Genomic DNA, 13,878 nt, shown 5'->3' with positions numbered 1-13,878 from the left:
CGCCCCTTGGGGCTTCGGGTGTGTTTATTTGCATAAGCGGGCGCGCGCCGTCCGGGCTGGGTGGGTCCGGCGGGATTTGATTGCTCAGCTGTCCAGAGGTGGAGAAGAGGTAGCGAGTGGACGTGATTGCTCTATCCCGGGCAAAAGGGACAGAACCGGAGGTGGAGAGTCTGGGCAGTCGGCGACCCGCGAAGACTTGAGGTGCCGCGGCGGCGTCCGGAGTAGCGCCGGGCTCCCCCCGGGGTGCAGCCGCCGTCGGGGGAAGGGCGCCACAGGCCGGGGAGCCCTCCTCCCTTTGTGTCCAGGAGTGGGTTCCACCGGAGGGCGGCCCGTGGGCCAGGCCTCACTGCGGCGCCCCGGGACTGTGGGGTCAGACTGCGGTGGGTGGACGCCCACCTCGCCACCCTTCGGAGGTCCCTGAGGGTCTTCGTGCGCCCCGGGGCTGCGAAGATCCAGGGGAGGCGCCTGTGAGGCCCGGACCTGCCCCGGGGCGCAGGGTATGTGACGGGACAGAGCCCCACACCCCTGATTCCCGGTGGAAAACCTCTGTTGCCGTTTCCCTCCACCGGCCTGGAGTCTCCCAGTCTTGTCCTGGCAGTGCCGCCCTTCCCAGTAAGACCTAGGCGCAAAGGCTTGGGTAAGTTGACCTCCTCGCTTTTCTCCCCGGGCCAGGTTCTTTGGAGGCTCGGTAGCTGGTTTCAGGGACTGAGAATTTGAGGACATGGTATATTTGATAACCATCCTGCTCCTGTACCAGGAAGAGAAATTCTCTAACGAGGAAGTAGTAAACTTAGGGTTTTCATGGATAAACGTACACTGTGTTTTCTGTTTTACATCTAGGAAGAGTTTTGGCTTTTCATTTTGTTGTGGGTTACAAAAGGTTTTGAGACTTAGTTCAGATTATTTGTGCAGTTTTAAAACGTGTTTAAGATTTGCATATTTTAGTTTAACAGGACTAGGTGAAATTGGAAATTAGTGTCAGAAAGCCAGAGTGTCTATTTGCTTAGCTATTGGACATAACCTAAAAAATTCATTCATTCTTGTTTTTTCACATCGAATTTCATTACTATAAATTGAGGAACATTTTATGTTTAAGAGGACAAAAACGTTATTAACATTTTAAAAAATGACAGTTTTAATTCCAATCAACTTTTTATCAGTTTCGTGCCCCTACCGGGCATTTTGTAAGCCTTGACAAGCATAGGCAAATACCCTACGTCCCTATTTTTCCAAGTGCTACATTTGGTGACTTCAAAAACAGTCATTGAAGTTTGATAATTACTGCCCCCTTCTGTGAGCTCCAAGTTGCTTGTGCTCTGTTTTTGCACTTTGGACGTTGACATTCCTACTCCCTCTCTCTTTTTCTTCTTTGACTAGACTGTGAATTATTTCAGGGAGATGACTCAATCTTTTCTATAGTCTTGGTGTCTGACGTATAGAGAGGAGCACAAATATGTATTGAATAAATGAATTAATAAGCCCGTTTACACTCTTTCTATACATTGGATAGAGTTCTGTTAATGTTTTGAAAACTTGGAGACATTGTGAACTGGGTTTATGCCCATGGAAAAATTTGCATTATATTTGAAATAAAGTTGCTAGAAACGTCAAGTATTTTACTATAAAGGCTATTGTTCTTTCCTCATGTCCTCTTGGTCTGAGAAACGACATCAGAAAGTATTTCCTGTTGCTTTGTGGGAAATGTGTTTAGAAAGGAAGACCTAGAGCTGACGTCCTCCTTGAATGAGAACTAATACTCAATAGTAACAATGCTCTATTCACTCTTATGTTTGATAAGGAAAACAAGAAGTCTCTTAATATTAGGACTTCAGTGTAATCCCTATTTTATATAATCTTAATTTAAAAAGGAAGTATTTTGTTGTAAAAAATGATAATGTGTGTTAAAAAAAATTGACAGTAGGGGCCGGGCATGGTGGGGCTCACAACTGTAGTCCCAGCACTTAAGGAGGCTGTGGTGAGTGGATCAACTGAGGTCAGGAGTTTGAGACCAGCCTGGTCAACATGGTGAAACCTCGTCTCTACTAAAAAGAAAAAATTAAGACAAGGTGGGGAGAAATCCCAAATTTTGCTGCTCAGAAGTAACGCAAACATTTTGATGAATAAACTTCTAAACATCTATGTATATATGATACCAACACTTTTTTTTTTTTTTGAGACAGAGTCTCAGTCTATTGCCCAGGCTGGAGTGCAGTGGCATGATCTCGGCTCACTGCAACCTCTGCTGCCCTGGTTCAAGCAGTTCTCCTGCTTCAGCCTCCTGACCGGCTGGGATTACAGACGCCTGCCACTGCACTCGTCTAATTTTGTATTTTTAGTAGAGACAGGGTTTCACCATCTTGGCCAGGCTGGTCTTGATCTCCTGACCTCATGATCTACCAGCCTCGGCCTCCCAAAGTGCTGGGATTACAGGCATGAGCCACCGCGCCTGGCCCCCACATTTTATGTTATATGTGCGATCATGTTTCTGTTTTTTTTTTTTTTTCAGCAGCAGTGTTATGAACATCTTTCCATGTCAATACATAGAGATATGTGTCTTATAATTTTGAATGGCTGCATAATATTCCATTTTATATACATACCCTAATTTTTAAAATCTATATTCAAAATGATGGACATTTAGGTTGTGTTCATCACTGAAACATCCTCCATAAATTCTTTTTTTATTTTTTACCCTAGGCTCCCAATGTGCTGGGATTATAGGCTTGAACTACCACACCTGAATGGAAACTGATTAGTTCTCCCTGCGGATATTTTCACATATGTGTTTGAATGTCTCCTTGAAGTAAATCCTTAGAAGTGGGATTTCTGGGTTAGAGAGAAAGCTTGTTTTAAACACTTCCGTATCTTATACTGCCTTCCAGAAAAATTGCATCCATTTTCTACTTTCCCCAATTAGTGCATAAGACAGCCCATTTTCTCACATCTTTCCAAGCATTGGGTTTTGTCCATTTAAAAAGTTTTGCCAAGAAAAACAATCAGTTTTGTTCTTTTTACATTTCTTGTTTACTAATGAGATTTTGTATCGTTTCATATGTTTAATGGCCTGACAAATATTTTGGTGTTTTGGCTGTAACTCATGGTTGACAGCTCAGAGAGAGAAAGATTTGAGGGAAGATGGATGCAAAAGCTCGAAATTGTTTGCTTCAACATAGAGAAGCTCTGGAAAAGGACATCAAGACATCCTACATCATGGATCACATGATTAGTGATGGATTTTTAACAATATCAGAAGAGGAAAAAGTAAGAAATGAGGTAAAGTTCTCGGAAGCAGTCCACACTTTCTTAAAAATGTTTAGAATTTCAGAACTTGCACTGGTCTCCACTAATTTATGTTGCATACATATTCATTGTTATATACTAAACTACTTAATTTTTTTTAGCCCACTCAACAGCAAAGAGCAGCTATGCTAATTAAAATGATACTTAAAAAAGATAATGATTCCTACATATCATTCTACAATGCTCTACTACATGAAGGATATAAAGATCTTGCTGCCCTTCTCCATGATGGCATTCCTGTTGTCTCTTCTTCCAGTGGTAAAGATTCAGTTAGTGGAATAACTTCATACGGTTTGTATCCATTATACCTTCTATCACTTTGCTATCAAAATTGCTTTGGGTTTGTCTTACTGTAGATGTAATCTTCTGAAGAGAGTGTGACCAGTTCACTGAAAACCGCATGTTAAAAAAATTGTAGTGATGTTTTCAATTTAAATATTTCTTATTTGCATCCATGTTAATTCTCACATTTTCTTCTTGCCCAGTGAACTGTATTGCTGCGATAATAATATGTCTGCCCTAATTTTTAGAGACAATAAAATTTATAGGCCCTTGTTTATTTTCTAGTTCTATGTGTTTATAGAGTTTATAGGAAAAAATAAGAATCTTTAGAGATATATGTTCTTGAAAGGTATTCCATAAATGTTCTTCCTTTTACACTTGCCTTCCCAGTCTTCAATATGACAGAGACTGAAAAGTCAGGAAATAATAGGGTGAGTAAAGCAGATATAGATAGAAACTTCCATTTTCTTTAGTCATCTTGAAGGATATATGTTTGCCTTTTTGCTCTCTGTGGTCTGAGAAATCAGAAAATTGAAGTTAATATGCTAGCCTCATTTTCTTACTTCTCTTGGAAATTTTCAGGCTAAGCCTCAGCTTTGCTCTTTGTTTTTTATGGTATTACTTCAGTAATCATTCCAAAGTTCTATTCATTCATGCTTGTTTTGTTTTGGATTTTAGTAAGGACAGTCCTGTGTGAAGGTGGAGTACCACAGAGGCCAGTTGTTTTTGTCACAAGGAAGAAGCTGGTGAATGCAATTCAGCAGAAGCTCTCCAAATTGAAGGGTGAACCAGGATGGGTCACCATACATGGAATGGCAGGCTGTGGAAAGTCTGTATTAGCTGCAGAAGCTGTTAGAGATCATTCCCTCTTAGAAGGTAAGTGTCTTAGTCCATTTCATAGTCTAATAAGGTAGATAGACATGTAAAAATATTATGATATATCAATACGTGATAAATTGAATGGTAGAAACAAGTATAAGGTACAGAGTTAGAACAAAGAAAGGATATGTTAAGTCTCTAAAGGAAGAGGATGGATAGGACAGGCTTCCTGAATGAGATGACATTTTAGTGGGAGTTTGAATAAAGAATAAAAGTTTGCCAGGCAGTGAAGGTAGGGATGGGAGACTAGAGAAGGTGGGAAGGGTAGTGGGTGGTTACTAGGGTGGGGAAGGGCATACTGGATAAAAGAGGGTTTAAGACATATTGATGGATATACCACTGACCTTAGTGAGCCTGGTAGGTTCTCAGGATATTCATCAGGAATAGTTGTATAGCTCCATCAGCTCTAGGCTGCCCCTGTTCATCAGAGTGTTCTCATTCATCAGTGTGTTCTCTCTGTATGACACTTCTAGGGGAATTCAAAGACAGTTCCCAACTTCTGGTAGTTAATTTTTTTTTTTAGTAGGCCACGCACGGTGGCTCATGCTTGTAATCCCAGCTGAGGCGTGGATCACCTGAGGTCAGGAGTTCAAGACCAGCCTGGGCAACATGGTGAAATCCCGTCTGTACCAAAAATACAAAAAAAATCAGCCAGGTGTGGTGGTGAGCACCTGTAATCCCAGCTACTTGGGAGGCTGAGGCAGGAGAATCGCTTAAACCCGGGAGGCGGAGGTTGCAGTCAGCTGAGGTCGCACCACCGCACTCCAGTCTGGGCAACAAGAGCAAGACTCCGTCTCAAAAAAAAAAAAAATTTTTTTTTTTTTCCAGTATGTATAACATGATCTACGGTTAAGACAGTTTAGACAGAATGATTGGAATAAGTAGTAAGCCTCTAAGAGACTTAAAAATATGGAGGCTGGGGTACATCTATGTGTACATATGGCCTCAGTTTAATTTCATAGCCTTTGTAAGTGATATTGACTATACTCTTGTCAGAAGTACGCCCAATTCCTAACCCTTGGTTTTTCCCCTCTGTCATTACAGAGAAGTTTCTTGAGACTTAGCTCCTCTCAAGTCTCAGATCCAAGGATTTTTTTAAACCAATACTGCAAAGTTGATCGCTAAGGATATTTCAGGATAAATTTGGCTTAAGTTCCTTTAATGTGAAGAGATGAGTTTTCCTTTCAATATTATGATGAACTTTTTTGTATATTTATAATATTCCAATTTATAGGTTTAAAAGAACACTGCCTCTCCCCATTTAAATTGCTCTACATTATTGTGATGAATTTTCAATTCTAGGGATTAAAATTGGCCAACAGTTTATGGAATTAAATACTCAGGAGTCATACTCTATAAATTGTTATCTTGGAACAGGTTTTAACCACTTTGAGAAAATCCTAGAGATACCGGCAACTGTCAAGTACATGTGAGCTTAATTCATATTCCTCATGTGCTTTTGTGGGATCTCAAGTTCAGAGGATTGAGTTATTCATATTCCTTAGTTCACGGCTTATTATAGTAGATCTGTACTAGGTTGAGCTTCTCACTGTATTTGTTTATTTCCATTTCAAAATTTCCTTTTCTTATTTCCTTCCCCCTCTCCATGGACAATCCTAATGTATTTAATGTATGTTCTTTGTAAATGTCTGTGTAAAGTATGTGCTCTTGTAAAATATGTATGTTGTTTATATGCAGGTGTTTTAAATTTGCATAGATGTTATGGTATTAATTATTCTGTTTTTTATCTCCTGTGACACAATGTTTTTAAGATTTATCCTTCTTGCTATGTATACATGTTATTTGTTACACCTGATTGCCACCAACCCATTTTACTGTCCATTGCCCTAAGTAAATGGACATGTAGATTGTATCCAACTCTCTGCTGCTCCAGCAAAGCTGGGTTGAACTTTTATGTGAGTAAGAATTTCTTGGGTATTTGTAGCTAGGAGCAAAATTAGTAATTTTTAATTTATTTTTATTTTTTTTTAAAGAGACAGAGTGTCACCCTGTTGCCCAGCCTGAGTGCAGTGGCCATATCATAGCTTACTGCAGCCTCAAACTCTTAGGCTCAAGTGATCCTCCCACCGTAGCCTCCTGAGTAGCTGGGTCTACAGGCACATGCCACCATGCCTGGCCAATTGTTTATTTATTTATGAGACAGGGTCTTGCTTTGTCACCCAGGCTGGAGTGCAGTGGCATGATCTTGGCTCCCTGCAACCGCTGCCTTCTGGGTTCAAGTGATCCTCCCACCTCAGCCTCCTGAGTAACTGGGACCGCAGGTGCATGCCGACACACCCAGCTAGTTTTTGTATTTTTTGTAGAGATGGGGTCATGTTACCCAGGCTGGTCTCAAACTCCTGAGCTCAAGAGATTCACCTGCCTTGGCCTCCCAAAGTGCTGGAATGACAGGTGTAAGCCACTGTGCTTGGCGTGTTTTAAAAAATTTTTTGTAGAGATAGGGTCTTGCTATCTTGTCCAGGCTGGTCTCAAACTCCTGGGCTCAAGTCATGCTCCCGCCTTGGCCTCCCGAAGTGCTGGGGTTACAGGTGTGAGCTACCATGCCCAGCCAAAATTACTAAATGATAGGATATATAAATACCAAATTTGATTCTCCTCCAGTCTGTACTTTTCCCCCAGACGAGTATGGGGACTTCTATAACCTCACTTCTGCAGTGACACTTGGTATGATCCAGCTTTGTAATTTTTGCCAGGCAAACTTCTATAAAGTTGTATCTTTTACTTTGCATTTCTCTGGTAACTCAGGTTTGAACATTTCTTCATAAGCTTGTTGTTAGCCTTTTGAGTTTCTTTTTTTATGGATTTTGTTTATATTGTCTATTTTCCATTGGGATTTCCATTTTTTTTTTTTTTTTGCTTTTTAGAAGTTTCTTATATATTCTAGAAATTAGACTTTGTTGGTTTTAGACTTTATTTTATTTTTTTTTGAGACTGAGTTTCGCTCCTGTTGCCTAGGCTGGAGTGCCATGGCGCGATCTCGGCTCACCACAATCTCTGCCTCCCAGGTTCAAGCGATTGTCGTGCCTCAGCCTCCTGAGCAGCTGGGATTACAGGCACCCATCACCACGCCTGGCTAATTTTGTATTTTTGGTAGAGACGGGGTTTCTCCATGTTGATCAGGCTGGTCTTGAACTCCCGACTTGAGGTGATCCCCCTGCCTCGGCCTCCCAAAGTGCTGAGATTACAGGCGTGAGCCACTGTGCTCAGCTGGTTTTAGACTTTTAAATACCTCGTTTTAATTTGCCATGTGATTAATTTTTTTCTTGGGTGTTCTCAGTAGAAGAGAACTTCGATGTAGTCAAACTAATCAAATTTTTTTTTTGTCTTCTAATTTGTATTTCCTGAGTTTTGTTCAAGTAGTCCTATTACAGTCTTATTATTCATATTTTGCTCTTTATTCTCATATTTAGCTCTTTATTCTCTGGAGACTGCCTTTGTATGTTCACTAGTGCAAGAGTAGGTGCTTTCCCAAAGATAAATTTTAATCTCTGGAGTTCACTTCCATTCTCAAATACAGGAACATTGGATTTTTGACATTTAATTGTATTACAAAACATTTTCTTTTAAAATTACAGATAATGTAAGAGTTCTAAATTTGATTAAAATTGTAGTTCCTATGGAAATGTTGTCTTTGGGTGGTGATTGGGATAAATTAAAGAATATTAAGTTTTTAACTTTCAGCTGAGTGTAGTAGCTCATGCCTGTAATCCCAACACTTTGGGAGGCTGAGGCAGACAGATCATTTGAAGTCAGGAGTTCGAGACGAGCCTGGCCAACATGGTGAAACCCCGTCTCTACTAAAAATACAAAAATTTGCCGGGCGTGGTGGCACCTGCCCATAATCCCAGTTACTTGGGAGGCTGAGGCATGATAATCGCTTGAACATAGGAGGTAGAGGTTGCAGTGAGCCAAGATTGCACCACTGCCCTCCAGCCTGGGTGACAGTGAGATGCCATCTCAAAAAAAAAAAAAAAAAAAAACCAAACTCTCTCTCTCTATATATAGTTTTTAACTATTTGTGCCTATACAGTTTTGAGTAACCCAGTTGTCTTTTGAAATTTCAACTTATTTGTAGGGAGATAATGAAGAACAGACGTATCTTTAAATACAGTAATGACATTTTACGTTACTGTATTCGTATGTTGGTTTTTAATCATGGATGCTTTCTTCATAGACTGTGTTCCTATATGTTTCTGTCCTTTCCAAGATTTCTTTGTGTTATTAGATTATGAAGTGCTACCAGGATAAGCCTCCTGTGAAAGTATTATGGAGTTTTCCCTGAATAAAGGCAACTTTTCTCTGAATTAGTTTCTCTGAATGAATTGTAAATACAGCCTCATGCGAGGCTAAATTGCTCCCTCTTGTGCCCATAGTCAAGATGTTTAGATTCTTTCTGAAATGTGGAATTAATGGTTCAGTTTTTAACCAAATGTTATATTGTGATGTTAGAGATTTGCATATCAGGTAGTCATTTGGTCTGTTTGCCTTTTTAAAGCTGATAGTGTTTTCTCTTTTCTTGCGTGTATTTAAATGCCCTACATTTTTAGTTATATATTTAGGGAAAAAAGGCCTTTGACCCTAGGTAATAGGTACGTAAATTAAAATGTGAAAGAATTTACTAGGTAGTTACATCAGGATGCTTTCTTTACCTTTAATCTTGGGATGATCTTTACAAATTTAATTTAATTTAATTTTGAGACAAAGTCTCACTGTGACGCCTAGGCTGGGGTGCAATGATCTTGGCTCACTGCAACCTCTGCACCCAGATTCGAGCAATCCCCCTGCCTCAGCCTCCCAGGTAGCTGGGACTACAGATGTGCACCACCACACCTGGCTCATTTTTGTGTTTTTAGTATAGATGGGATTTTACTTTGTTGGCCAGGTTGGTTTCGAACACCTGACCCAAGTGATCCCCTCGCCTCAGCCTCCCAAAGTGCTGGGATTACAGGCTTGAGCCGCCGTGCCTGGCTGATTTTTACAAATTTTAGGTAGACAGCACAAATTGTGAAAAAAGGAAACTTAAAGCAGCAGATAGTTTACATCTCTATATTTTAAAAGTAGTATTTTCATTTAAAAAGAAGTAAAAGTTCTTACTTGTTCCTTTTTGCTTTCTCCTAAATTCTTAATCTTTTTTTTGTTTTTATTTTTGAGACAGACTCTCACTTTGTCACCCAGGCTGGAGTGCAGTGGCATGATCCTGGCTCACTGCAGCCTCAACTTCCCAGGCTCAGGTCATCCTCCCACCTCAGCCTCCTGAGTAACTGGGCCACAGGTGCATAGCACCTTGCCTGGCTAATGTTTGTATTTTTTTAGAAACGTGGTTTTACCGTGTTGCTCAGGCTGGTCTCGAAATCCCGGGCTCAAGCAATCTGTCTGCCTTGGCTTCCCAAAGTGCTGGGAGCCACCATTCCTGGCTCTAAATTCTAAATCTTACCCTAGAGATAGTCTTGGTTAACAATTTGGAGTAAATTTTTCCAAACTTTATTCTCTGCATTTATGAATATATATACATATGGAGCACAGCTTTAAGTGAAGCCTCGAGGGCTTGCTGTTTCATAACTGTAAACTTACACTGAAGGTCATAACTATAAACTTACACTGAAGAAGGCCTGAGGGGACCTCAGAATCTTTAGGAGTTAGCAATAGGGCTTGTCTACCTTCTTCTAAGACATTAGCACTGATAATCAAACCAGGCTTCACAGCCCCGTCTCTACCTCAGTTACTGTACAGTTCTTTGTCTCCAGTTGTTTGTTATATTTTAGACTTTCATGCAGTCATTATTCAGTACATTGACAAATTCTGATCTAGGTCGTCTTCTCTCATTCATATGTGTTTCTGCCATACCCTGTAGAACTCCTCCTCTGTGAGCAGGAAACTCTCTTGTATCATCAACTTCTTAGAATATTCACCTTCTTGCCTTATCTGAAACTGGCCAGTTTCCTGAGGATACTGCCTTCTCCGTAACCTTCTTAAGTGACATGGCAAGTTTTTTCCTTTATATCCCACATAGTTTAGCACCAGGAAATGGGTGGGCATTGTTCTTGCTCTCTGTTGCCTCATCCAGACCATTAATACTCCCTTCTCCAGCTGAATGCTTTGAGGTTCATGTCTCTAACCTTTCCTATTGATGTAATCACCATCTTATTCATTGACGATTGGAGTTCTTAGCTTTTAACCTTCGTCTTATGCCCTTTGTCTGTTAGCACTCTTAGTGATTTTGATACCTATGTGGATGAGTCATCCAAAACCTTAGCCTCTTCTTTCCTTAACCACTTTATCTCCTGTGACTTTTTTTTTTTTTTTTTTTTTAGATTTGTGAGACGGAGTCTCGCTCTGTTACCCAGGCTGGAGTGCAATGGGGCGATCTCTGCTCACTGCAAGCTCTGCCTCCCGGGTTTACACCATTCTCTTGCCTCAGCCTCCTGAGTAGCTGGGACTACAGGTGCCTGCCACCACGACCCGCTAATTTTTTGTATTTTTAGTAGAGACGGGGTTTCACCATGTTAGCCAGGATGGTCTGGATCTCCTGACCTCGTGATCCTCCTGTCTCAGCCTCCCAAAGTACTGGGATTACAGGCATGAACCACTGCACCCGGCCTCCTGTGGCCATTTCTTAACTCTTCCCTGATTACAGGCTGGACCCTGATCCTTGTCATTACTAGACCTACAACACTTTTGAAATCTTGATGTTGAGCATTCTCTTCTACTCTTTACCCGCCTCCACCTATTTTATTCTTCAAGTTTATTGCTATAGACTTACCAAGACTTCTCATCCATTGATTCCAGAATATCCTCTCTATTCATACTATCAGTCCTCTCCTAGACTTGAGCCATCATTGTCCATCATTTTATTGCCCATCATTCAGTTGCTTCTTAGCACATACTCTTGGCTCTTTAGTCCTCTCCTTATCTGGAGCGAAAACCGGTTTTTTTTTTCTATGCTGGGAAATGGAGTAGGTATTTGCTCTTCATGGCTTCATCCAGACCTTCGCTTACTTCCTCTTTTCTGGGACTGATCCTTTCCTTGACCTTGTGCAGGTTCAAAGACTCCACGTCACTTCAAGTTATAAAAAGTCTCATTTCCATAATTAAAATGTCAAGTCCTATTCAATACTGCAAACTTCATTTACGTACAAGGTTCAGTTGGGCCTGTCTGAGACTTTGGAAGCCTGCAATGGGATAGTAGGTTAAGGTGGACATTGTGGGTTGTTTCCAGCTTTTTCCTGTTGCAAACAATGCTGCAGTGAATATTCTTGTTGATGCAGAATGGTGTAGAAGTTGAACATTGATGCTTTAAGTTTGAGTCTCAGCTTTGCTTTATTAGCTGTGTAACTTTGGGCAAATTACTCAACTTTTCTATTCTTCAGTTTCCTCATTTTCAAAATGGAGGTAATAGTGTCTGCTTGATAGTGTGCTATAGTATTAAATGAATGAACATACATAGAACTCTTAGAATAGTGCCCAATAAATATCTGATGTAAATAGATATTTGTGCATATAGGCAAGTATCTCTTTTGGGTGATTAAGTTTTTAAAATAGTGATTTATATTTGTATTTAATTATTTGTGAATACCAGTAAATAAATTGCCCTTTGGTGTAATTTAACTCATTTATCTTTGAGTCTGTTTTTTGCTTTTTTTGGTATGTTTATGTTTAAGATCACATAAATCTTTATGATTGATGCTACTGGAATGATCTAATGCTACTGTTTACCATGTTTTACACATGGGGACCCCTCTTTTTTATATATGTATATTTATGTGGAGGTGATTAAGTATAGTCTATGAAGACTTAAGATTTTGGCTCCTGATAATACGTAAATAAAAATACGTATTTCAAGATGTTTTATGGCTCAATTAGCAATGATGATGATAACAGTAATAATAATCATGGCCATTCCTAGTGCTTACTAGTTCGAAGCTTAATATTGGTAAGTTGCTCTCAGATCCATAACACTAACATCTTGTTTTAATCCTTTATGCTTAACATAGCAAATTCACATATTTTATATCATTAATTTTTCACAGCAACTCTGAAATAGGTGGGCTAGACAACCTTATTTCAGTATAACAAATGAGACTGAGGTTAAATGATTTGTTAAAGATTGCTTAGCTAGTAAGCAGTAGAGCCAGACTTGAATCTAATTTCCTATTTTAAATCTGTATAAGAAAACCATAATGGGTGAGTTAATATGTTCCAGGACATCAGTAGTTCTCAATGAGGGGTGATTTTGCACCCCCCCAGGTGACATTTGACAATGTTTGGAGACATTTTTGTTTGTCAGTACTGGTGAAGGGGAATCCTATTGGCATCTAGTGGATAGAGGCCAAAGAGGCTGTTAAACATCCTATAATGCATAGGACAGTCCCTTACAACAAAGAATTGCCATCCCAAAAAGTCAGGAGTACAAGGTTTAGAAACTGCTGTGCAGCGATCATTGACAACACAGGACAAAGATAATAAAACTTTACTTGGTAAGATTTTCCTGATAAGCCACAGATTTACTCCAAACTTCAGTTTTTTCACATCTTCAACTTGTCTTAGATTCAGGATATAAAGCCTACCAATATCTTGCATGTAAAATTTATACTCTAAATCAAGAGAGGTCAAAGATATGATGGGACTGAAAATTGGAGTAAATCTGATGCTTAACAGTAAAACCATTTAAAGGAGGACTCCTGTTGAAAGGCCTTAAGTTCATTATTCTTTCCCTCACTAGATTGTTTCCCAGGGGGAGTGCATTGGGTTTCAGTTGGGAAACAAGACAAATCTGGACTTCTGATGAAACTGCAGAATCTTTGTACACGATTGGATCAAGATGAGAGTTTTTCCCAGAGGCTTCCACTTAACATTGAAGAGGCTAAAGACCGTCTTCGCATTCTGATGCTTCGCAAACACCCAAGGTACTGATAGTCAAATTTAGTTGGTGTGTGAAGTCCCAATAAGATGCAACTACTGACTTCTTGAGAACATCATGCCTTTTTCCTGCTGTCCTAAAAGGAGGATAAGAGAGAACCATCGCAGTCGGGCGCGGTGGCTCACGCCTGTAATCCCCGCACTTTGGGAGGCCAAGGCGTTTGGATCACCTGAGGTCAGGAGTTCAAGACCAGCCTGATTAACATGGTGAAACCCCATCTCTGCTAAACATACAAAATTAGCCAGGTATTGGTGGCGCATGCCTGTAATCCCAGCTGCTCGGGAGGCTGAGGCAGGAGAATTGCTTGAACTCGGGAGGCGGAGGTTGCAGTGAGCCGAGATCGTGCCATTGCACTCTAGCCTGGGCAATAAGAGTGAAACTGTCAAAAAAAAAAAAAAAAGAAAGAAAGAAAGAAAAAGAAAAGAGAAGGAACCATTGCTTTCTTGCTTTTCTTTCTTGTATTTAAAAAGATAAAAAAA

At 40.2% G+C, this 13,878-nt stretch overlaps 1 protein-coding gene across 5 annotated transcripts in view; it reads left to right on the top strand.

The window, feature by feature from the left end:
• Positions 1-3,094: 3,094 nt before the first annotated feature.
• APAF1 (apoptotic peptidase activating factor 1) overlaps positions 3,095-13,878 on the top strand; it is a 91,074-nt gene continuing 80,290 nt past the window's right edge. Inside the window, exons 1-4 of one of the 5 annotated variants that reach the window (XM_011992226.1) lie at positions 3,095-3,273; positions 3,402-3,591; positions 4,261-4,458; positions 13,202-13,385. In XM_011992226.1, coding sequence (XP_011847616.1) covers positions 3,136-3,273; positions 3,402-3,591; positions 4,261-4,458; positions 13,202-13,385 — 710 coding nt within the window. In that variant the 5' untranslated portion in view covers positions 3,095-3,135. The remainder of the gene's footprint in view (positions 3,274-3,401; positions 3,592-4,260; positions 4,459-13,201; positions 13,386-13,878) is intronic. The other 4 variants (XM_011992224.1, XM_011992223.1, XM_011992225.1 and 1 more) reach the window with 4 other exon arrangements.

Source organism: Mandrillus leucophaeus, unplaced genomic scaffold (genome assembly GCF_000951045.1).
Source record: "Mandrillus leucophaeus isolate KB7577 unplaced genomic scaffold, Mleu.le_1.0 Scaffold408, whole genome shotgun sequence".
Lineage (NCBI taxonomy): Eukaryota > Metazoa > Chordata > Mammalia > Primates > Cercopithecidae > Mandrillus > Mandrillus leucophaeus.
The sequence above is the reverse complement of the archived record's forward strand: the minus strand, read 5'-3'. Positions and strand labels throughout refer to the sequence as shown.